The sequence below is a fragment of the Scyliorhinus canicula genome, chromosome 1, assembly GCF_902713615.1.
Source record: "Scyliorhinus canicula chromosome 1, sScyCan1.1, whole genome shotgun sequence".
Taxonomy (NCBI): domain Eukaryota; kingdom Metazoa; phylum Chordata; class Chondrichthyes; order Carcharhiniformes; family Scyliorhinidae; genus Scyliorhinus; species Scyliorhinus canicula.
Genome location: NC_052146.1, coordinates 142,683,965 through 142,709,479, shown reverse-complemented (window position 1 = coordinate 142,709,479; position 25,515 = coordinate 142,683,965). Strand labels below are relative to the sequence as shown.

The following is a 25,515-nucleotide window of genomic DNA, read 5'->3' as shown; positions in this document are numbered from 1 at the left end:
ATTCACAATGTTGGGAAAATCTTTGAATTTGAGCTGCTAAACTTAATAACCTTTGAGCATCGTGAGTTGTCAGGATGTAGGATACATTAGTTCAGAAGATTCCGAAGAAATAAGAATAATGGGAACTAGTGGAAATATAATGGGGAACTGGATCTGGAAAAATAGTAAGCTAGAATTTACCATTAAAATAATGGTGAGGTTGATAGCGCTTACCATTATTTACATGCAGTGTCAGGCAAGGATAGCTGAATGCTAAAATCCTGAAATACCGAGATTCCACCATCAGCTTCGTGAAGATGTCTGTATCTGACTCACCGATTAAATAATTGAATGCCGTGTAGTTCCTGTATTTACATACTGGACTCAACTCACCAAGGTTAGGGCCGATCCTTTCGTTAAGTACCTTTTGAACTGTGTGATGCGCCTGAATGTCAAATAGCCTCTCTGGCACTAAAACATTACTTTTATAAATGCAGAATCTCACAGTCCTTCAGCTTTTAATTGTTTTTGGAGGTTTCGGGAATAAAACATTTTTTTCTTCACCTTTTCTTTCTGTCTCTTTTTCTCAACCTATTTTTGCCTTTTTTATTTTACTTTCTGTACCTGCTTTGATTTTGAATTCACTATTCTAACTTACGCTTCAGACCACAATGCCCATCAACAATTCTAAAATTTGATTGATTAAGGAGACACAATATTGTTTGCCCAATTCATACAGCTCCCAGCTATCATGTGTGCAAATTGATTCTCGAACCTACAAGCAAGCTTTAGTGTAAAAGCTCATGGAAAGTGAATGGGCAGGGACAATGGGCAAAGTATAGGAATGTCAGGTGCTGTTAGTTCACTGCTCACAATAGAATCTGGCTCAATACATCCTTAGCTCACAAAATAGTGGAGCAGGCTAAATGATCTAGGTGGATTCCTGCTCCTGTTAATTCTATGTCCCCATAGCAACTTGCAAGGAGACAAAAATGAATCAGTTATTTTTGTTTGCATGAAGTAGAATGCTGTATTAGCAAATTCCAAGGTATTCCACTGCGATTCTAATCTGCTATGAATCATTATTATTTTCCAGTAAATCTCCTTGTTGATAAATATACCCTTCTGATAATTAGTCTGTGTTTTAACCATCATTGATGTGATGTAACTATGACATCCTTAGCAACTCAGCTTGGAAACGTCAGCATAACAATTAAAAACGTATTATCTGAATAAAATTTATGGAATATTTTGAAGATTTAAAACAGTGGGGGGGGATAATATTGACATACAAAATGGAATCCTGCCATAAAAATAGCATCAATTATAATTTCCGATAAAAATGACGTGAGGGTCAGCAGTGTGCACTGTTATTTCTGCACAGGTGCTGCAGCAAGTTCAGGTGTAGGGCAGATGTGTTCTGAACTTAGTTGTCCAAATGTTGCTCTCCAAGTTGTGTTGCTCTGCCATTTCAGAATCACAGGGCGGAATTCTCCGCTCCCGTGGAAAATCGAGAAGGCCGTCGTCAACTCGGCTGAGTTTCACGACGGCCTCGGAGGCCACTCCTCTCACCTTATTCACCCCCACCCCCGGGGGGCTAGGAGCGGCGCTTCGTTATTCACGGCCGCCAGGCTTTGTTGCTGGCGTCAAGGCCCGGCGCGCCGAGAATGACGCGGTCGGCGCGCCTAATGACATCAGCCGCGCATGCGCGGGTTGGCCGGCGCCAACCCGCGCATGCGCAGTTGCCGTCTTCCCCTCCGCTGCCCCGCAAGATGTGGCGGCTTGATCTTGCAGGGCAGCAGAGGGGAAAGAGTGCGTCCCTTTGAGACGCTGGCCTGACGATCGGTGGGTACCGATCGCGGGCCAGTCCCCTCCCGAGCACGGCCGTGGTGCTCACTCCCCTCTCTGCCCCCCACAAGCGTCAAACCAGAGTTTGGCACCATGTTCACGACGGCAGCGACCAGGTGTGGTTGCCGCTGTCGTGAACCGGTCACGAACGGCAGGCCTCTCGGCCCATCCGGGTCGGAGAATCGCCGGTCGCCGTGAAAAACAGCGAGCGCCGATTCTTCCGGGGGGGGGGGGGGGGGGGGGGGGGGTGGTGGGAGAATCGCGGGGGGTGCCAGGAGGGCATGTCATGAATCGCCCGGCCCTCCCGCGATTCTCCCACCCGGCGTGGGGAGCGGAGAATCGCGCCCACAGAATTTGGATGGGGCAGGAGATGGGTCATTCAGACCATTGTGTTTGCACGAGCTCTCCAAATGAGCATTTGTGTGCCATTCATCTGTCTTTCCCCCCTAACCATGCACATTGTTTCTATTCAAATAATCACCTAATGCTTTGCAAAAAGTGATTTCACTGCCTGCCTCACTATGTAAATGCATTGATTGGCATACAATTGCAGTATTTGTGTTGTTTTTTAAATATTTATTTACGGGATGTGGACATTGTTGGTTATGCCATCATTTATTGTCCATCCCTAGTCGCCCTTCAGAAGGTGGTGGTGAGTTGCTTTGAACAGCTGCAGTCCTTGAGGTGTAGGTACACACAGTATGCTATTAGGGAGGGAGTTCCAGGATGTTGCCCCAGCGACAGTGAAGGAATAGCGATGTACTTCCAAGTCAGGGTGGTGAGTGACTTGGAAAGGAACCTCAGGTACTGCTCTTGCCATTCTAGATGGTAGTGGTTGTGGGTTTGGAAGATGCTGTCTAAGGAACCTTGGTGAGTTACTGCAGTGCATCCTGTAGATGGTGCACACGGCTGCTACTGTTCGTCAGTGGTGGAGGGTTTGAATGTCTGTGGAAGGGGGAGCAATTAAGCGGGCTGCTTTGTCCTGGATGGTGTCGAGCTTCTTGAGCATCGTTGGAGCTGCACCCATACAGGCAAGTGGAGGGTATTCCATTACACTCTTGACTTGTGCCTTGTCGATGGTGGACTGGCTTCGGGGGATCAGAAGGTGAGTTACTCACCTTTAGATTCCTAGCCTTTGACCTGCCCTGGTAGCCACAGTATTAATGTAGCTAGTTCAGTTCAGTTTCTGATCAATGGTAATCCCCAGGATGTTGATTGTGGGGAATTCAGCGATGGTAATGCCATTGAATGGAAGGGGCAGTGGTTAGATCCTCTCTTGTAGAAGATGGTCATTGCCTGGCACTTGTGTGGCGCAATGTAACTTGGAACTTGTCAGCCCAATTCTGAATATTGTCCAGGTCTTATTGCATTTGGACATAGGCCAGTTCATTCTCTTTTTATTTATTTAAGAGTATCCAATTCATTTTTTCCAATTAAGGGGCAATTTAGCATGTTCAATCCACCTACCTTGCACATTTTTGTGTTGTGGTGGCGAAACCCACGCAAACACGGGGAGAATGTGCAACCTCCACATGGATAGTAACCCAGAACCGGGATCGAATCTGAAACCTCGGCGCCGTGAGATTGTAGTGCTAACTACTGCACCACCGTGCTACCCGACTGCTTCATTGTCTGAGGAGTCACGAATGGTGCTGAACACTGTGCAGTCATCTGCAAACATCCCCACTTCTGACCTTACGATGGAAGGGAGGTCATTGATGAAGCAGCTGAAGATGATTGGGCCTGAGGAACTCCTGCAGTGATGTCATGGAGTTGAGATGTTTGACCCCCCCAACCACCACAAATATCTTCCTTTGTTCTCTCTCTCCCCAAACCTAGTGGTGCACAAGGCAATCTTTCATCTGTTTCCATAGCAGGGTTTACCTGGACCAGGTCGCTAGCCTGTCACCAGAGGCCAACAGCTTGAGAGGCGCTATTCCACATCAAGCACTCCAGATCGGCAGTATTGTGGCACAGTGGTTAGCGCTGCGGGCCAACCACCCTAAGTTGAAATTTCACCCATTCCTTTAATCAATTGTGTTATCCGACCGATTAGCACAAATGAAATATATCCATAAAGCTGAATTATCCTATAAAGTTTATTGTGTATATTTCACAGCTATATGCTTCAAGAAACCTCGGGTATAGCACATGTTCTATTGGAAGCTTTAAGTAAATATTTTAAATGAAAATTGAAAAATGAAATTCCAATATCTCCCTGTTGCATTTCCTTGTAAATATTAGCTGACATACCACTTGGTGACATCTTTTGGCAATTCTAATATTAAATAATTGTACTGCCACAACAATATGTGATTCTGAGTTATCTTTCTCCAACAATGTTCTCTCGGGGGGAAAAAAAAATCACTGCTACTTTGTCTCCACAGTTACTGAAATTTCTAATGCCCAAATTAAGGCATTAAATAAAATAGATTTTAATTTTAAAGTCACGATAGCATGATTAAATTTACACTTTGAATTGTCATTTCGTATCATTAATTAAATTTTTCCTTCAAGGCTTCAGCATCTTATAAACACCAAGGCTTCAACTCGATATTTGTTACTTCATGCCAGTCAGAGCATTCGGATTCTCAGCATGTAATTTGTATGTCAACATGCAGGGAAGAGTAGAAGGCTGAATCCCGTAGAGGCTTCAGACTTGCTTTGCTTTTTTTAAAGACTTCAGGAAACACAACCTGTACTTTTTCCCACCAAAGTTTTCGCTTGAGGCAAATTATGAATTTATGGAAATGTATTGACAGTTGTGCTTTTCTATCTTGAAAACAACACCTGGGAAATGCAGTACATATTGAATAGCACCTTTCTTGTCTAATTGTCTTTGTTGCCAAAGAATACTGGGAAGCTGTCCAAACAATGAATTTTTCAGGTTTTTTTGAGGGAATGTTTTGTTCATGGGACTTTCCATTTAACAAAGGATGCGTGTCAACACGCACTTAATAGTACATTAAATCTTCTGATTCTGGAATGTTGGCACCTATTCGAAGTGCATATTATGAAATTACATGCTCGTCACCTATGACTTTCTATCCATTACTTACAAAATTTAGAATATGTATCCTCCAAAACACAAACTAGGAGCTTGTTGGCAATGTGCAAAGTAGTGTCATGTTTGCGAGAGGATGCAAAAGGGCTGTGAATAGATTACTGAAGAAAACTAACCCGTGGAAATCCATGAGACGGAATGGCAGGGACCATTTTCCCGCGCCTCTGCCTCCGCTAGTCTGTTAGATATTCACCACCCATATATTACCGTCTCCTATCACCACAAATGGTGCCAAATTTATCTCCCAAAAGTCCCCAACTCTAACATATCTGTAAGATTTTAAATTGTAATATCTTGTCACGAATGCAAAAACATATTTGTCAAGCCTGCAATTGATTGGCTTTAATATCAACAGGCGATGTTCAGTACAATGAGTTAAATAAACCAATAGGGGCTGGTTTAGCTCACTCAGCTAAATTGCTGGCTTTTAAAGCAGACCAAGCAGGCCAGCAGCACGGTTCGATTCCTGTACCAGCCTCCCCGGACAGGCGCCGCAATGTGGCGGCTAGGGGCTTTTCACAGTAACTTCACTGAAGCCTACTCGTGACAATAAGCGATTTTCATTTCATTTTCATAGGAGTTGGCCAATCAGCCCCTCTGGTCTGTCCCACCATTCAACCAGATTTGGACACTAACTCCATTCATCCACCTTGATTTTATAATCCTCAGTACCCTTGCCTAACGCAAATCTCCCAATCTCAGTTTTAATATTTCAATTGACCTTGGCTCAGCAGAGCTATGGTGAATTGCAGACAAATACTAGGCAGAAATGGAAATGTGCCATTTAGCAAGTACGAAGGAAGTAGTTTGTAATCAGCAATCCAGAATCAGCTAGCAGTAAAGCAACTAATAAGGAAAACTCATATAACCATTCCAAATTTGTTTTAAAATTGCCCCATTCATCATACAGATGTTCTTTTCTAATGTCACAAAAACAAATTGTATGCATGCTTTTGCCTTTTTCGTGTATGAAATCGTTCCAACATTTTCTATCAGCCCTCTTTACAGCCCCTTGCATTTGTCTTTATGGGCCTTTCCACAGCTCTTGTATTGTCAGCCACCTGCGAACCTGAAGGAAGAAAGTTAACCTGGTGACTGCTGCGCCTCCCAAATTACAACATTTTAGAGTGTCTTTAATATAATAAAACATCAGATGGGGCCCTCACCGGAATGTTGTCAAACAAAATTCAACGCAGGCCACACAAGGCGATGTTCGGGCAGATGATCAAAAGCTTGGTCAAGGGGAGATGTTATTCAGGAGCATCTTAAAGGAGGAGAATTGGGCAGAGAGGGTGAAAGTTTTAGGGAGGAAATTCCAGAGCTGAGGGCCTGAGCAACTGAAGGAGTGTCCGTGAAAGGAAATTAAAATCAAGGGTGTGCAAGAGGTGTCAAATGTCCTCATGTCTCTCTGTGCAAACACTTTCTGGAGTATGGTTCACAGAAATCAGCTTAAAGCTGTTTCTATTTAAAATAACAGGATGTTGTCATTTGTGTGACCACACACGTTTCATGTTGGGGTTCAAATTACATCCAAGCTTATTTTCGAATTGATGGATAGACCAGCCATTCGCAAAATGTATCAGGGCTATTTTCAAGTGACAGCTCTTCACTAAATTATTCTTATAATGGATAACACTTGACAGCATCATCCCAATTGAACAAGTATTCGCAAAAATGAATATTTTGAAGGTAGCAGTGATGTGTATTCTGCAAAAGCAGCAAAACATTCTGGGTAGGATTTTCCTCCTCCGCCACGGTATGTCCTGCAGCAGCAGAGGGTGGATGACCAGTGGCCGGCCGCGGAATCTTCAAGTCCCGCCATTGTCAATGGGGTTTCCCATTGAACACATCCCTCACCACTGGGAAGCCCGCGACTATAAGATGTGTCCATAAGATGTGGCCAGTGTGAACAGTTGGTAAATCCCACCGAATAAAGTATCAACTTTTAAATTCTATCATGGGTGACATTGCTTTCTCCTGACAATTACACACAAACAGTTGCACCATATACAAATATAGCCTTATAATGTGTTATACTGAAAGACATCTGCCACACTCACCATGCTTCATTTTAGCTTCGACATGAGAAATCATTCCAGTCACTGAACTTCTTCAAATTGCATTCCCCAGCCAACTGATCCACTCTCCAACCTATTGCTGGGATACTCCAGGACCGCTGCCAGCAGGGAGAATCCCAATGGCCTGCTGCACAGGGATTGGGGCACAACAGGCTTCACACCGGCCATCAAACTCATTGTGAACCTCCAAACCCACCCTCTGGCACCCGACAAGCTTCCCAATACCTCCAAGGCTCCACACAGACCCTGTTGGAACATGCAAATAGTTCATTCGAGCTGTTTTTCATGTAATTTGCGGGCAAGGTGACCGATTCACCTGACTGCCGGGAAGCTCCAGCTCCCCCCAGCCGAGAATCCCGCTGGTGTGACTCAGCGCAAGTTCTGGCAGCTTACATTCTGAGGGTTAGCAAGTGGGTGAGAATCTCCTGCCTCCAGGATGTTGAGGTGGGTGTCAGGGGGGACTTGTGCAAGGTTGGAGGGGCTACGGTCAGGGGTCTTTCCTGGGATGGGGGTCGTTTGGCTGCTCTTCCCATCTGCAGCCTTTAAACCCTTTAAGTAGTGAGGCAGTATCAAAAAATTTAAGTTCTATGACTATAAAATGAAGTGTTCCCATTTGCCCCCTAAACCCTTTATAAAATCTGTCAGTATGGAAAGTTCAAAGATCTGTGAGATGATGGTAAAAGTATTCCCTTTAATGTGGAGGAAATCTTTGAAGTGATTTTTCCATAGTCAATTTCAGTGCCCTTTAAAGAATTGAAGCCTGTTTGTTTGCCTAGAAGCCTAAAAGCTTTGAACTGCATTGTTTACATTAAATTTCATGCACCACTTCCTTTTAGAAGCTGTCTGATTGAAAGGTCCAGGCAGTTCTCAGCAACTGGAAGCTATTTAGAACACAGAGACAGCCTTTTTAAAAAAATATGATTTGAAAACCAGCTGCTTCCCTGAGGTAATGGATCCCTGTTGAGCTACATAAATAAACAATCTTAATACCCACTTTGACACTGCCTGAATCTGAAGCTCGTAAAAGGCAATTGTCTAGGAAATTGAATGTAAAAATGCAGTTCAAAGTTTTTAGGCTTCTAAGCATACAAATAGGCTTCAATACTTTAAGGAGCAAAGAAATTAACTGTGCGAAACCAGTTCAAAAGTTTTCACCACATTAAAAAGGATAATTTTAACTTCATCTCACAGATGTTTGAACTTGGCACACTGATAGACTGTTTGAAGGGTTTAAGGGTTCAGATGGTAACACCTTCACTTTATTATGAGAGAAATGTATTTTTGACATACTGACAGACTGTTTAAAGGATTTAGGAGTAATTGTGGGGAGACTTTCATTTTATTGTCAGAGGACTTTAATTTTAAGATATTGATGTAGTGTGGAGTTTGCACATTATCTCTGTGTCCGCGTGGGTTTCACCTCCACAACCCAAAGATGTGCAAGTTAGGTGGATTGACCATGTTAAATTGCCCCTGATTTGAAAAAAAAAAGAATTGGGTACCCTAAATTAAAAAAATTTTTTGTTAAGATACTGAAAGACTTTTAAAGAGTTCAAAGGATGCAGATGAAAAGAGCAGCCAAACGGCCACTAATCAAGTGAAGACCCAGGACCTGAGTCCCTCCAACATAGAACAAGCCCACCGATACCATGAATGACTCCCCTCAGCACTTTGGAGGCAATTTTAGGGAGGGTACTCACTCCCTTGCCACCCTTGGAGTGCCAGGTTCCAGGATGGTACAACCAAGGGGAGGGGCCAGAGGGGAGGGAATAGTGGGCTTGAAGGGCGGGTTGGGGCTGGTGAGGATGGGGAATGAGGGGAGAGGCTGATGGGTGGTAGAAGCAAATTACTGCAGAGGTTAGAATCTGAAATCAAAAGATCTTGGGTGTGATTCTCCGACTTCTCCCACCGGGTCGGAGAATCACAGGGGGGTGGCGTGAATCCCGCCCCCGCCTGCTGCCGAATTCTCCAGCTCCGGGGTTTTGTCGGGGCCAGGAATCACAGTGCGCCAGTCGGCGGCTGCTGACAGCGGCCCCTCCGGCGATTCTCCGGCCCACAATGGGCCGAGTGGCCATCCGTTTACGGCAGGTCCCGCCAGCGTAAATCACAACAGGTCCTTATCGGCGGGACCTGGCTCCATGTGCAGCCTGCAGAGTTCTCGGGGGGGGGGGGGGGGTGCGGAGGGATCTGGCCCAGGGGGCTGCCCCCACGGTGGCCTGGTCCGCGATCAGGGCCACCAATCCGCGGGCGGGCCTGTGCCGTAGGGGCACTCTCCATCCGCACTGGCCGCTGTCAACATCCGCCATGGCCAGTGCGGAGAAGAACCCCCCTGCTCATGCGCTGGGATGATACCAGCACACGCTGGCGCTCCCGCGCATGTGCCAATGCGTGCCGGCCGGCAGAGGCCCTTTGGCGTAGGTTTGCGTGGCACCAAGCCCTTCTGCGTCGGCTGGCGCACGCCAAACACTCCGGCGCTGGCCTAGCCCCTGAAGATGTGGAGCATTCGCACCTTCGGGGAGGCCCAACATCGGAATGGTTCATGCCACTCCTCGGCGCCGGAATGGCCCGCCCCGCCGGTTTACGGAGAATCCCGCCCCATGACTGCTTTTTACAATTTTTTTCCTTGTCTTTCTTTTTATATATTTTCCCCCACTCTTTCCCCCTATCTTATGCCCCCTTTCCTTACCTTTTCTCCCTTTTGCTTCCCCTGCCCCCCTTTTTCTTATTTTACCTCTCTCCCACCCATGACCCCCCCCCCCCCCCCCCCCCCCCCCCCCCCCCCCCCCCCCCCCCATCCACATCTCCATCTCTCACAGCTTACCGTCTGATTTTAGTTTCTTTGCTGTTTGGCTTTTCATACCTTTGATTCTCTTTGGGGACTGTCATTAGCACTCTTTTTGCTTGGTTTCTGTGGATATGACTAATAGAACATAGAACAGTACAGCACAGAACAGGCCCTTCGGCCCTCGATGTTGTGCCGAGCAATGATCACCCTACTCTTTCATTTCCTCACCCAACAGTATAAATATCTCCCACTTTCTGTGCCTTTTCGCTTTGACAAAGGGTCATCTGGATTCGAAATTATTCTTTTCACTCCTTACAGATACTGCCAGACCTGCTGAGATTTTCCAGCTATTTCTCTTTTGATGGGTGATACTGGGGGATGGTTTTGCAGCCATTAGGTGGGGGAGGGGTTATAGGGTGGTGGTGTGCTACAGGGGCATTTTGAGGCTCTGATCATGAGGAGCAAAACCCTACAGGAAGATTAGATCCCACCCCTCTCAGGTCCAGCGTGAACCCCAGTGTGCTATTGAATGGCATGTCAAGTTGTTCCTAGAGCCAACGGGAATCACTTGCTTTACTGCTGGTGGGAGGACTTAGTCAGAGAATCATAGAATTTACAGTGCAGAAGGAGGCCATTCAGCCCATTGAGTCTGCACCGGCCCTTGGAAAGAGCACCCGATCTCAGTCCCATGCCTCCGTCCCATCCCCTATTTATCCCAGTAACCCAACCTAACTTTTTTGGACGCTAAGGGTAATTTAGAATGGCCAATCCACCAAACCTGCAGATTTTTGGTCTGTGGGAGGAAACTGGAGCACCCAGAGGAAACCCACGCACACATGGGGAGAAGTGCAGACTCCACACAGACAGTGACCCAAGCCGGGAATCGAACCTGGGACTCTGGAGCTGTGAAGCAACTGTGCTAACCACTATGCTACCATGCTGCCCCCTCTCCAATCGGGAGAATCATGGCCCATGTCTCTGACAACATCAAACAGCATTGTAGTGGACCTATCAATATATGTTAGAATTATTAGGAATGATTTCAAATGAGTGATCGTATTCCATCGTTTGGGTGACAATTCATCTATTCCCTAACTTCCAGATAATTTTTTTAAAGTATCTTAAATGAGGCTGCTTTGATAATTCTGATTTTTTTCATTGACAATCCAGTCATGATCTGATCATCTTATATTTGAAGAGTTAGAATGCTTTTGTGCACCTTTGCATTTCAGGTGATAATCTTGGATATTGCGGTGACCCAGGAATCCCAGCACACGGCATTCGTTTGGGCAAGGATTTTCGAGTGAAGAGCTTACTTCAATTCACCTGTGAAGCCGGCCATGTACTTAAAGGACCTTCGGAACGTGTCTGCCAACCAAGTGGAACTTGGACTGGGATCCAGCCAGAATGTCAAGGTACATGATTCACTAGGTCTCAGCACAGCACAGCTAAGGAACCTAAATAGTAACTCATGATATTGCAAGGCAAATAGTTCCAATCAGCTTTTGAGCAAATGGTGCATTAACTAAAAGTTTTTTTTGAGCTATTTAATATTAAGCCAAACTTTTCAAATTAATTTCATACTTTATAAAGGGAGCACGTTGTCCGGCATATTGTCTTGAAAGCCAATTAAGCTGCTTGGCAGTTTACGGGCAGGTAATGCCTCTTATTGTCACAAATCAAATATGAGCCAATGCATTTGTTACAAGACACTGATGCTGTGTTTTAAGGATCGGAATTGTCACGTTGTCCGGATTATCTTTTCCCTCTGGCACTGCACGCCGCCCATGGGTTTTCCAGCAGCGCAGAGTGACTTCAATGGGAAATTCCATTGGTAAATGGCAGGAAGAGAGAATCCCGCTGCCACCGAACGGCACATTGCCGAGAAACACGCGGCAGGGGGACCAGAGAATCCAACCCACGATGTTCCTTTGAAGATGGCATTAAATAGGTTTAAGTAGTTTACTTGCGGCTATTGGTCAATGACAATCTAACACGCTGAAATTTCCCTTCCATGGTGTATTATATTGTTGCAATAGCCGAAATGTCTTACAACGGGCCCCCACAACACTATATTTTATCTGCATTAGAGTTCTCTCCATCTGCTTGACTATATTTTTAGACATTTTTAGACATTATTAAAATAGGAAGATGCTTTTTAAGAAATCTACTTTCACAAGCTCGGATTTGATTTTATCAGACATTTGTGTCATTTATGGTGAGAATATTTGCACAATGATTATTGAGGGGTTCATAAAGGGGTGGTTAAAGAGAGTTTGATCAGAGATAATGTTTAAAATGGATTAATCAACGATTTGGTTCAATGAGTTGATTAATTATATTTTTAATCAGTCCCTCTTTAACAAATCCTATAAAGAGGAGTTGATTAAAGATATAGCTAAGCGGTGCTGATTAAAGCATGGTTAAGGAGGGTTGATGACCAAAGAGTGGCTGATTAAAAGGATGATCTAAATATATTGGATTAATCTGAATCCCCGGCCCTGTAATCTGGTTATTAACTGTCCTTCACATTACTGGTCTCAATGGAGGAGTTAAATTGGAAGATAGCCTGCAGTAGATTTGATGCTAAATTTAATTTCAGCTCAAGTATGAAAAATAATGGACAGTGGAAATAACCTGAACCCAAATGAACCACTTTGGAACTGGCAGGGATTAGATTGTTGGATAAAATGCTTTAGTTACACACTTTATCCTATCTCTCTGTCAGCATGCAAAGAAAGGGTGGCCATTGTCTCTTTTCACACTCAATCTGAGTATTATAAATACATCATTAATGGAATTGAAAAATACTTTTTATTGAACTTCCTCAGTGAGTTTGAACTCCCTATGTAACTAATTGTCCGGAACACATGCAGACAGGAACACATGCGGGCAACACGGCAGCATAAGTGACCAGCACTGTGGCTTCACAGCGTGAGGATCCCAAATTCGATTCCCAGCTGGATCACTGTCTGTGCGGAGTCTGCACGTTCTCCCCATGTCTGCGTGGGTTTCCTCTGGGTGCTCCGGTTTCCTCCCACAGTCCAAAGACGTGCAGGTTAGGTGTACTTGCCATGATAAATTGCCCTTCGTGGCCTAAAAGGTTAGGAGGGGTTATTGGGTGACGGGGATAGGGTGGAAGTGAGGGCTTAAGTGGGTCGGTGCTGTTGCTCGTTTTACTGGAGTGTATTAACACGCCTCCGTTTAAAGGCCGTGTGCTTAACACTACTATGGCTCTGTGTATGTAATTATGCTCAGGAGTCGCCAGGTGCCGTATTTAGACACCTCACAAGTATATCAAGGTCAGGTTCAAAGTAATAAATCTGTACACCGATTAGTAAGTCCAAACGATTGATATGTATTATGACAAATATAATAAATACACATGCATACGCTAAAGAGACTAACTTACTTCTAATACTAAATAACTAAAATACTTATCTAGACAGGAACAGGCAAGGTCAGGGAGCAAGGCCTTCGTCCCCTTCTTGGTCTGCAACTCTCAGGTACTTAAAGTTGTCAGGATCTAGCAAGGTCTGGATCACGTAGCGATCGTTGTATTGGCACTTACAGTTCGATGGCTGATGGCTCAACGGCTGGTGATGGAACTGGAGTCAGGATGCGATGTATCAGCAAAGCGGAGCCGGAGCGACAAAACAGAGAGCCGGAGCCAAAAACAGAGAGCCGGAGCCAAACAGACCGAACCATGTGCGGGGTCTACTTTTATAGTCCCTAGAAGTCCGTGCCCCTTCGGGGCGGGCCTTTTACCTGCCATGTATCGATTGGGCCTTTCCCAATTGATAGCTTCTAAACCCCCCAATCTGAGGTTCGTCCCTCGATGGGTGGGCTGTCCCTATGGTTCTTTGTGTTGGATACTGTGGTGCCGTTCTGTCTGGGCGTCTTCTCAAAAGTATCCATTCATACTTAAATGTTTCTATTGTGCGGGGTCTGGATCTGGATCACCTCATTACTATGTAGATCTTGTTGCCATTTACACCTTTGGCTGAAACTCTGCACCTGGCCACAAACTGGTTTCTGTACGTGCAGAATGCTAATTAGTCTTCTGCAAACTGCTTGTCCTTGCTAAGACTATTTTTCCCTGCAGCCTTAGCAGTTCTCCATTTTGTAGCCCAGTGTCCATCTTAGGTGGCTACAGTGCAGACTCAATGGGCCGAATGGCCTCCTTCTGCACTGTATGTTCTACGTTCTACATGTCAGTTTTGCAATATTAATGTCCTGATTTGTGACAGAAGATCTTCTTTGATCTAATCAAAAGTATTCCATCTCTGTGCAAATGTGTTGTAGAAATACTTTGAATGCTACTGTATCATTGATCTGTTCGTGTACAAGCCAAGTATTGGAACAGATTTGGGAAATCACTATTAGTGCATGTGGAAGTTGGGGTAGGTAGGAGAAGGAAGTAATAGGGCAAAATTCCCTCTCCTTGCTCGTGGCTGGGATTTTCCAGTGTTACCGACAGCAAATTGAGTTTTGGTCAGAACGCAAATTTTCCGTTCTCACTCGCACCAGGTCCGGCCGCGGACGAGACCAGAGAATCCCGCTCATGGGACAGATTTCTGAGTGTAAAATACCACCCAGTGGGATCTTCTGGTCCCGCCTACTTGCACAGCATTTTGTGTGGCTTGCCGGCCCGGCTGCTGCGGAACCCGCTAAGGGGGTTGCTTTGGGGGTGCCTTTGGTGGGACAGGACAGAAAATCACCTCCATAGACTCCAATTCAAGAGAGCAAATAGGAAAGTGGTAAACAAAATAGTCTCCAATAAAAAAATAACTGGCACAGGGAAAGGCAGCGACACTAAAAAGGAACATGTTTGCTTTGTTGAAGAGTGAGGTGTAGTCTTTTGGAGGAGTTGGAAATGCTGAGTAGCGGATGATATGATGCTGGTTTTTAAAGGTACTATCATTGTTACATTCGAGGAATGTGGATTGGCCAGGCTAAATTGCCTCTTAGTGTCCAAAGGTTAGGTGGCGTTACTGGGTTATGGAGTTGCAGGGGAGTGGGCCTAGGTAGGGTGTTCTTTCAGTGGGTCGGTGCAGACACAATTGGCGAATGGCCTCCTGCACTGTAGGGATTCTGTGATTTCTGTGAAACACTGGATAAGAACATGAAGGTGAAAGACTATAATGTTTCTGGGATGAGATGAAGAAAGATGGGAGGAGGCTTGTGTGAAATATAAACATCTGCATGGATCATTGGGGCTGGTTCTTGTAAATACTTTCTAATAATTTACAGCATCGAGGCACAAGCTTCACTTTTGGCTGACAGGAGGTAATTTCATTATCTGTAGAGGGAATAATTAGGATTCAAAGTGATGAGTCTCGTGGCGGTTCAATAAAAGCCAAGCTCGTAATTAAAAAGATAACAAAATGCAAGGACAGCATTTTCCTTGTTCATTCTCATAACACGACGAGAAAATAAATCTGGCTCTGCCAGCCATTATTGTCTGTCATGAGTTGCCCTGAGAAAGTGGTGGTGGGTAGCCTTCTTAAACTACTGCAGCCCATGAGTGATGGTGCTTCTGTCAGCTAGGAACATGACACAGCGACAAGGATAAAAACATATCACCAAGTGAGGAACAATGGGTAACTTAGAGGGATCCCTGAGGTAATAGTGTTCTAATGCACCTTTTGCTCAAATAGTTTTCGGTGGTGATGGTCACAGGTTTGGTAGGTGCTGCCAAAGATGTCTTGCTGTGATTCTGCATTGCATCTTGTAACGATTTTCCAGTCGACCTCCCAAGTTCCCTCAGGTAGCCGGGGAGAGCTTAGGTGCCTGGAGGCCTTCTCTACCTGCTTGGCTGCTGCAGCAGCCACTAGTTACTCTGTAGTGGCTCCCACCCCCCCAATGGTGGCCTGACTGCATCATCTAATTTTTATTATAAACTTATTTTTAAAAAGCAGAGAAGGGGCAGGATTCTGCCATAATCGGCGGGGCAGGCAACTCCAGTGGGACGGACTGGCGTGAACCACTCCGGTGTTGGGCCGCCCCAAAGTCCTCCGCACCTTCAGGGGCTAGGCCCGCCCCAGAGTGGTTTGCGCCCCACCGGCCAGTGGGAAAGGGGTTTGGCGCCATGCCAACCGGCGCCGAAGGGCCTCTGCCGGCCGGCGCGAGTTGGCGCATGCGCGGGAGCGTCAGCGTGTGCTGGCATCATTCCCGCGCATGCGCAGAGGGCTTTGTTTCCACACCGGCAATGGCGGACTGCTACAGCTGCCGGTGTGGAACAATAGAGTGCCACCACGGCACAGGCCCGCTGGCGGATCGGTGGGCCCCGATCGCGGGCCAGGCCACTGTTGGGGCACCTCCTGGGGCCAGATCCCCCCGCGCCCCCCGAAGAACTCCGGAGGCCGCCCGCGCCACCAGGTCCCACCAGTAAGGGACCTACTCCAATTGACACCGGCGGGACTGGCAAAAAACGGGTGGGACTTCCGCGGGCCGGAGAATTCGGGCAGCCCCGGGGCCCATTGAGTCACGCTGCCGGCCATTCTCCAAGGCGGGAGGCACAATTCACGCCGGGCTGATTTTTGGGGGGCCGATAATTTGGAGGACGGTGGGGGCGGGATTCACGCCGACTCCCGGCGATTCTCCGACCCGGTGGGGGGGTCGGAGAATCCCGCCCAAGATGTCTCCTTCTTCCTTAGTTTGCTGCCTTCACAGCCTGCTGCTCATTTCAAGCTAGGAAGACTTCTGATTGGCCCTCCAGCATCAAGAGGCCACCCCCTGTTCATTAATTCACTACCCTGGGGAAGAACACAATGATTGAATGTTTCCCGCACAGTGCAGGTCTCTGACCCCCATCTCGCCCTGATAATGGGAGCCCTGCCCTCAGCCTCTAAACTACATTGCGTGATTCAGCCAGTTGATTTACTGGTCAGTAGATATTCATAATAGGAGATTCAGCTATGGCAAGACTATCAAATGTCAAGGGAGGGTGGATGGGCTATCACTTGAGAGATTGGTCTTTGCTTGGGACTTATATGGCGCGAATGTTGCTTGGCACTTATTAGCCTAAGCCTGGATATTGTCCAGGTCCTTGCAAGTGGGTGCAGAGCGCTGCATTAACTGAGGAATTATAAATATTATGAACACTGTAAAACCATCAGCAAATAGTCCCATTTCTAGGCAGCACAATGGTTAGCACTGGGACTACGGCGTTGAGGACCCGGGTTCGAATCCCAGCTCTGGGTCACTGTCTGTGTGGGGTTTGCACATTCTCACCGTGTCTGCGTGGGTTTCACTCCCACAACCCAAAGATGTGCAGGTTAGGTAGACTGGCCACGCTAAATTGCCCCTTAATTGGAAAAAAAAATAATTGGGTACTCTAAAATTTAGAACGAAGTCCCATTTCTGCCGTCACAATAGAGGGAAGGTCATTGATGAAGCAACTGATGATATTCGATCATACATCACAAACAGTGGTGTCTCATTTGGGAACCCATCTTTGCTTGGCAAGATTACAAGAAGTGCAGCAAGTTAATTGATCACAATGGTTGGTAGAAAACATTGTGAAGTCGCTCAAAGATGGATTTAAAAGAGGGGTGACAGCAATAACGGAAATGACTTGTACTTGGCATTGTTAACATGGAAATGGCTATATTTTAGTAGAGTTATGAAAGACAGCCAAGAATAATATTGTCAGCACTGATAACAAGTCTTGTACCTCTGTGACCATATTGGCACAACTGCTGTTAAAATGAGGATGAGTTGCCCCAACCAGTGGAGAATTCTATCTTGAGACAGCCAGAATTTCACCAAATCAGAGTGAGGGTGAAAGGTTCAAACCCAAAGGGAAAAATACAACAAAAATACTCATCATCTCAATCACACAGCATGTTGACACCAAATTATCCTGTAAAAGGAAACTGGAATCATAATGCTTGTTCCCATGCTCGAGAAAAGGACACACCAGCTGAGTTTGAAAGGCAAGTCTAGTCAAAGCAAAGAAGACAAAAGTGCTCTACAGTCAGATCAGAGATCGCAAAATATCGAAGAGTGGGAAAATTGTGTTATCAAGACAAGATCCAGTTAAAATTTGTTCCCTCCAAAAGGACCCGATGAACACATTTATGGGAATACCTTGGATTGAATTGGTTCAGGAAAGATACAAGACAGTGAACCATGACCTTATTATTTCCTTTTATGTGTATGCTCAGGTGCGATATTATATACGTACACTATAAACAATGCCAGCAGGAGGAATTTTGAAAATCCCGTTTGAGAAGTTGTGTAATTGCATAGTTTTCCTGGCCAAACCAGAGACTATGAGCTGAATTTTCCGGCCCTTCATGCCGGTGGGATCTTTGGATTCCTCGATGGTAACACCCCCATGGTGGGTTTCCAGGCAGTCTGAACAATGGAAATTACTGTAGACATCATCGGAACCGGAAGAGGCTAGTGAATAGTCACATCCGTCACCGGAAATCATGCCACACAGGGAACGGGGTGGGGGAGCATAACATCCAGTCCTATAATAAAAATGAAGATTTAGACTCTGTTCTCTCATGTTTTGATCCTCTTTCCCATGAATCACGTTCTATCCACAAAATAATTAAACAAAACTATAAAGTGGTGCAATACAAATACAGAATACTGCAGATGCTGGAAATCTGGAATAACCACAGAATAGTTACAGCGCAGAAGAAGGCCGTTTGGCCCATTATGTCTGCATCATGACTTAGTGCCATTTCCCTGCCTTTCCTCTTACCCCTGCACATTATTTCTATTCAAATAATCATCTAATGCCCTCAAGTGCGTCGATTAAACCTGCCTCCAATACTCTGCCAGGTAGTGCATCGATTAAACTTGCCTCCACTACACTTCCAGGTAGTGCGTTGATTAAACCTGCCTCCAATACTCTTCCAGGTAGTGCATTCCAGACCTGAACCACTCGCTGTGTGGAAAAATTTTTCCTCATATTATATGTACTTCTTTTGTGAATCACTTTAAATCTGTGCCCTTTCACTCTTGATCCTTTTCCAAGCTGGAACAGTTTCTTCCTATCTACTCTGTACAGCCCCCTCATGATTTTTAACATCTCTATAAATCTCCTCTCAGCCTTCATCTCTCCAAGGAGAATAGTCCCAATCTCTCCAATCTATTTTCCTAACTGAAGTTTCTCATCCCTGGAACCATTCTTGTAAACCTCTTCTGGATTCTCTCCAATGCGTTCACATCCTTCCTATAGCGTGGCACCCAGAATTGTACACAATATTCCAGCTGAGGTCGGATTAGTGTCTTGCATTAGTTCAGCCTAACCGCCTTGCTCTTACACTTTGTTAATGAAGCCCAAAATACCAAATGTTTTGTTAACTGCTCTCTCTACCTGTCCTGCCACCTTCAAAGACCTATGCATATATACATGCAGATCCTTCTGATCCAGAACCCCCTTCAGAATTTTACCCCTTATTTCATATTGTCTCGCCATGTTCTTCCTACCAAAATGCATCACCTCACACTTCTTCGCATTGAACTTCATCTGCCACTTAGCTGCTCACTTCACCAACTTGTCTACACCCTTTTGAAGTTTTACACTGTCGGCTTCACAGTTGACAAAACGTCCAAATTTTGTGTCATCCGCAAACTTTGAAATTGTCCCCTGCACACCAAGATCTAGATCAAATTCTCAAAATTTTCAGTAGGTCAGGCCACATCTCTTGACCATGAATTCCCATCTTGAAGAAGTTCTACTCTTCATTCCAACAAGTTCCATGTGTCTTTTCTATCTTTCTCATCTGCATTGCTCTCTATTTTTCTCCTTGTGCCTTTACTCATCCCAGTATCATCCATTATTGCCTTGCGCCATCATTCTTGTGGTCATTTAATTTCTCCTGTCTTTCGCCACATCACATACCTTCACTTCTCCACTCCCACTTTCTCTGCTTCTATACTTGGTCTGTAACCTTTTCCAATTCTGAAAAAAGGCCATTATTCTGAAACAGTGGCTGAATTTTCCCACAAGTTCTGCCATGGCAGAACATTGCTAATGATCTTCTGGGCGGTGATCAATGAAGAAGCCACTTCCAGACCCCAACCCATTTAAAGTGGTGATAGACCAGTGAAAAGGGAGACACAATAGGGGAGCACAGCAATATTAGGCCAGCAGCTCCACTGGGACAGATAAACATGCTGATGTAGATAGGAGAATGCGAGGGTGCCTCCAGATAGAGGAGCCCTCTGAAGAATTAGAAGATTCTTAAAAGTTATAAGATTCTTGAAAGCAAGTATGGCAGCTGTCCAGCCAACAAGGTGGAAGGGAAACTCTTCCATAGGATAGTCTGTCGAAGTGACTGTGGCCGTCTGATCACTGTGCATCCAGGGAGGGGCATCTAACGGAGACATCATAGATCCCCGGCCTGCCATCTGGAGACCATCTCCCAGTAATGGCTGGGTGGGGCTTGTCCGCCGATGGAGAAGACGTGGCATCACCAATTTCCCCCCTATGCAGGCACTTAATTGAATTGAATCTGATTTACTGCAGCACCCTGGGCAGGCGACCAGCGCCAGTCTGACCCCGTCTCTGGCAATGTTGCTCGGAGACAGGTTGACATTATGAAATCACACCCATCAGCGGTTCTTTCATTTTGCTCCTGGTCCAATCTCCATTCCGGTTTCTCTACGGGACTGGGAGAATTTGACCCACTTCTTTCTGCACAGATCCTGTCTCATCTGTTACATTTTTCTAGCAATTTTTGCTTTTATTAATAAAGAATAGTAACAGTAGTCTAGGGCCCGAGTTGAAACCTATACAAATTAATGAGGTTAAAGTTTCCAGCACCAATCCTCAGCCTCAAACCAATTATAGTGAGTCTACAGAACGACAAGATTGTCCACAATATAGCATCATGCATACAGCCACACTGAGAAGCCAACGTTAGTGCTAAACTGAAATGTCATACTGATGCAGAAACAGTGTGTAAGTTAAGGTTAATTACCCTATCTGTTCCAGAATCTAGCAATCATCGTGAAACCATTCAATTACTTACTGCATGTTCATCTGGCATCCAATTTTTTCTGAACTGAGGAATTGAAAATCCACTCATGTAATGTTTTATGGCAATCCATAAGGAAACATAAGATTCAAGTGTATAAAGAAATAAACTCATGCAAATTTTATTATCAACTGTAATATAGAGCTGGCTATAAAATTAATTAACTACACGGGGCTGGATTCTCCGCACCCCGATGCCGAAATTGCGTTCGGTGATGGGGCGGAGACTGATTTCCCGTACGAAATAGGGACTGGCGCAGGTTCCGCGATTCTCCGGCCCCCAAAAAAATGGGGTACTCGTGGAGTTCGGGACTGGGGGCTCTGTGTGCAGGCGTTCCCAGTCGGGCGAGCGGCCAATCGGGGGCACTATTTCGGCTGTCCGGGTCCGTGGGCTGAGTTTGCAATGGAGCACGGCGTGGCCACTGGAGGTCTCTGACCCGGAGGTGTGGGGGGGCCGTATCAGCAGCCGATAGCTGCCTGCTTGCCCCCTGTAAGGCTGTGAATCTGTGGCCTTCTGATGCCAGATTTCCTGGCGTGGGGACACAGTCCCAAAAACGGAGAATCCTGCCCATGGATTTTTATGAAATGGGTAATTGAACTGAATGCAGTTAGTGAGTTAATCAATTGATAAATTCAGTACACCATTTAGTATCACTCAAGTCTAGTCGATGAACAAATTATGCTAAAATATGTGGACGGGCAGCATCTCCCAAATCCATGAACTTCACTATCTCGAAGGACGAGGGCAAAAGGAGCATGGAAACTCCAAGTTGCATTTCAAATCGTGCACCATCTTGGCTTGGATATCTGTCATCATTTCTTCATCATTGCTCGGTCAAAATCCTGGAGCTTCCAACCTAACAGGGTGGTACAGATCCCACCACTTAAAATATCTACATTTAAAATTTGAGTCACTTCTATCAGCTTAAATGTGCAACCATTAGCCATTTACGTTCATGATAATTTCCCAGAGCTATTGGTGACAGTGTTTTAAGTGTTCTATTTATTTTGGGAAGAAACAGCTATTCTTACTCATGGGCTCGTGTCTTGCAGACTCTAAAATGTTTTAAATTAGCTGCTTGGGAATTACTCAAGTTATCAGAGTCACATAGAACCGAAAGTATTTCATTCCTGTTCAGATTTATGAGTAGCACCTTGAGGAATATCAGTGATAAGCTGATAAGCTCTCCATTTTCTTTTGTGCCACCGTTGTTCATGTGCATTTCGAGAGGTGTCGGAGCTGGGGTTGGAGGTGTTTGCAGGTCAGTTCACTTCACTTCGGCTGTGTTGCTCAGAAAATCTGCTGTTCACGTTCCTCTGGGTCTCACTTCATGGCCTGTCGACCTCATTGCCAGGGTTGGCAGCAATAGCTAATTGTATTTGCAACACCTGCTTGGCTGCATTGGCAGACTGGACACATCTTCTATTTGTTTGTTCAAATTCTCTTCAGCCTCTGCTTCTGTTTCGCCTTGGATCAGTGGAAGCTCAAGGATATCACAAAGAAACCCCGATTCCACAGTTGTTGCACTGTCCCTGGCAATTGCACGTTTTAAGAAGCTCCTTGGTCTTGGTTTAATGGAACCATAGCACCATAGAATATCTACAGTGCAGAAGGAGGCCATTTGGCCCATCGAGTCTGCACTAACCCTCTGAAAGAGCACACTACCTAGGCCCACTTCCCCACCCTACCCCTGTAACCCCACATAACCTGCACATCTTTGGACTGTGGGAGGAAACTGGAGCACCCGGAGGAAACCCACGCAGACACGGCGAGAATGTGCAAACTCCACACAGTCACCCAAGGACAGAATTGAACCCGGGTCCCTGGCGCGATGAGGCAGCAGTGCGAACCACTGTGTCACCACTAACTTGCCCTCAAGACTTCTCACTGCCATTTCTAAAAGCTTGAATCCAGATATCAAAAGTCTTTGGGCGAGATCTAACGGCCGTATTGCACCTGAAAGGCATCACGGTATGGCGCAATGTAACCGGCAGATACCGGGAGATCCCTCTTCCGGGATCGACTCGGCTTACCACATCTCACTAGATCACGATAGATCTCACGAGACGTTACTTTTTAGAAAATCTGCATGTTGGAGTGAGACAGCTAGTCTCACTCTAATAAGCATTCCCATGATCTACCCAAGGCGTAGGATCTAGCTCCCTCGCCTTGGGTGAGCACAATTCAATGCTGGTCTCCACAAACAAGGACCAGATGGAATGGGACATGTAGGAGTCCCCCACGGGATTGGAGGCCCCGGATGCTTTTCCTTTGGACAGGATGACACCCTGGCACTGCCAGCTGGCAGGGCCACTACAAGGGTGCCAGGCTGGCACTTTTCCTGCACTGCGGATCGGGCCCAGGGTGCCCTGTGTGGGTGCAGGGGGGCCTGAGGACCGCCTTATCGGTGAATTGAGCCTTGGGAGGGATTCAGGCGTCACATTGGGAGGTTGAGGGATCAGGATGCCATTTAATAATGGCACTCTGTACGCCTTCTGCACTGAGGAGTTTCGGCGAATGGAGGTCCTCAGTGCAGAAAAGGGAATGAGTTTGATCTTAGCCGTGCATTCCCCGCTGAGGCTCCCAATCTACCTGAATGGCCATTCAATAGTGTGGTTTTTCTCTGCGCTAAACACCTGGTTAAATACATGCATATATTGGAGTAGATCACCCCCTTTATTTTCTTTCTCTTGCTAAGCCGTATTCTATTTTCCATTTTGATAACGAGCTGGTTGACACAGCATATAGCGGGAAAGTCCCATTCACACGAGCTCTCCTATTACAGAATGTTGTTCTGGGAGGCCGGTACGGGAATTGAACCCGCGCTGCTGGCATTGTTCTGCATTACAAGCCAGCTGCTTAGCCCACTGTGCTAAATCAGCCCCGAAGAATATTAAGCTATGTATTTAAAACAAAGCTAGTTTATTTTACACTACTTTAAATGGTTTGCACACTCCACTGAGTAATAGCTAACAAAATAATAGTATTGAATCGATGTTACAGTAATCTATTATGTCTCTCTAATACAACCTACACTGTCCTTCTCCATCAGCTTCTCCCAGAATGCTTAGAGATACAGCCTTTTATAAAGACTACTTAGTGACGTCATCTAGTGTTGATATCCATGAACATCATCTTGCTAACTCTTTACTCTCTTAGATGATACATATCATTACAAGGTGGACTCACAACTCCATGCCAGTGAGGAGCCGAGGGACACCCTCTTCCTCAGCATAGGTCACAGACTCAAGCTGTCCCTCCTGAACATTGCCTGGGAGGTGATGGCAGAGGCAGTTAGCGCAGCCAGTCTCACCAGGGGGCGATACCTGATTATCCAGAGGGGTGGGGGTCGCTAGTGAGGCCCCTGCCCTGAGAGGGGCAGAGAACCTGAGAAGGTTCCATAGACCGTGTTGCAGGTGTTCTCTGATACGTGGTGAGCTCTGCTGATCCCCTGCTTCCTCCGCAGTTGGGCAGTGCTTGTGAGCAGTGCCAATACCTAGTGGGTCCCTGATTGAGCTTTGCCACACTCATTCCATTGATGATACAACTAGGATGTGAGGGAATCCGGAGGGGTGGCCTGGATGGGCTCCCAGATGACTAGAGGCCTTCTGAGCATTTTAAGGACAGAGGTGGCACACAGCAGTGTGAGCAGCCAAGAGCCTGTAAGCAGCACCAAAGGGGGGAATTTAAAAAACAGACTGCAGCAATGGCAGTCTGAGCCAGGCCACTCCGATCATGAGGGGGACACCCCAAGTCCATGGACCTGGCAGCAAGTCACTACCTGCTACTTCCCCCAGCCCAGCTATTCCCAGCAAGCCTGACAGTTTTCAATGGTTTTTCAGTGTTTTTTTTAACCTTTCGCTCCCCCTCCGCAGCAATGATGGCCAGTTTGTAAATACCTGTAATAGGTCACACCCGCGAGACGTCCGCCTGAGAGGAGCGGAGCAATATGGAAGGGTGGAGTACACTGTGTCCAACCCACTAATCAGATTTAAATGAATGCAAATACCGGTTTGGCATGCTGCCGCCGTCACAGGGCGTAAACCTCGGTACCGCCACCAGCGAGGGACCAGATCATTGCCCCCGAATCAGCACTGAGTGTGGACCTCGATTTTGGCGGGACGCCTGATTCTCCGCCCAATCATGGTTCGCATTTGCAGAATTGCAGGGTGGAGAATTTCTCCTGTCAACTCTGTTTTCTCTCCCAACTGATGCTGCCAGACCTGTTGAGTTTTTCCAGTATTCTCTGTTTTTGTTTCAGATTCCAACATCCAGAGTATTTTGCTTATTAAGATATTAATAGATTATGTCCCACCTCAATATGGAAAGATTTTCTTGTGGTGTGTTTCTAAAATCCTCACCCACCAGTTCTTCCCTCTCTGACCACAACCCCCACCCCCACTCATTAGCAAGAGCTTGTTTTTTCTTAATGAGCACATCTTTCATCTGGAACATGCTGCACCATGAGACATCTGTCACTGGAAAGCAATAATCTAACTGGGTTTCTCTCTGAAGGACAAGGGCTCCTTCCATCACTGAGGTCAGGAATCATCGTGATGGCATTTCTCTAGCTTCTCCAGAAGCAAAATATCTTTCTTGAAGTGCGGACAAAACAACGGCGAGAACTTTGCAGCCCTTGACATCGGTAGGATCTACCAGTCCCACCAATATGAACTGAGATTTCAAAGCCTCACCAGGCCCACCACAGAATTTTCCGTCCACAGTATTTCCAAAGAGATCTCACCAAGGCCTTGT

General features: G+C 46.1%; 1 protein-coding gene across 1 annotated transcript in view; it reads left to right on the top strand.

Moving 5' to 3' along the window:
- The window catches only part of csmd2 (CUB and Sushi multiple domains 2), a 2,254,685-nt gene that overhangs the window by 2,153,792 nt on the left and 75,378 nt on the right, over window positions 1-25,515 (top strand). Inside the window, exon 57 of the mRNA XM_038801178.1 lies at window positions 10,987-11,169. Coding sequence (XP_038657106.1) covers window positions 10,987-11,169 — 183 coding nt within the window. The remainder of the gene's footprint in view (window positions 1-10,986; window positions 11,170-25,515) is intronic.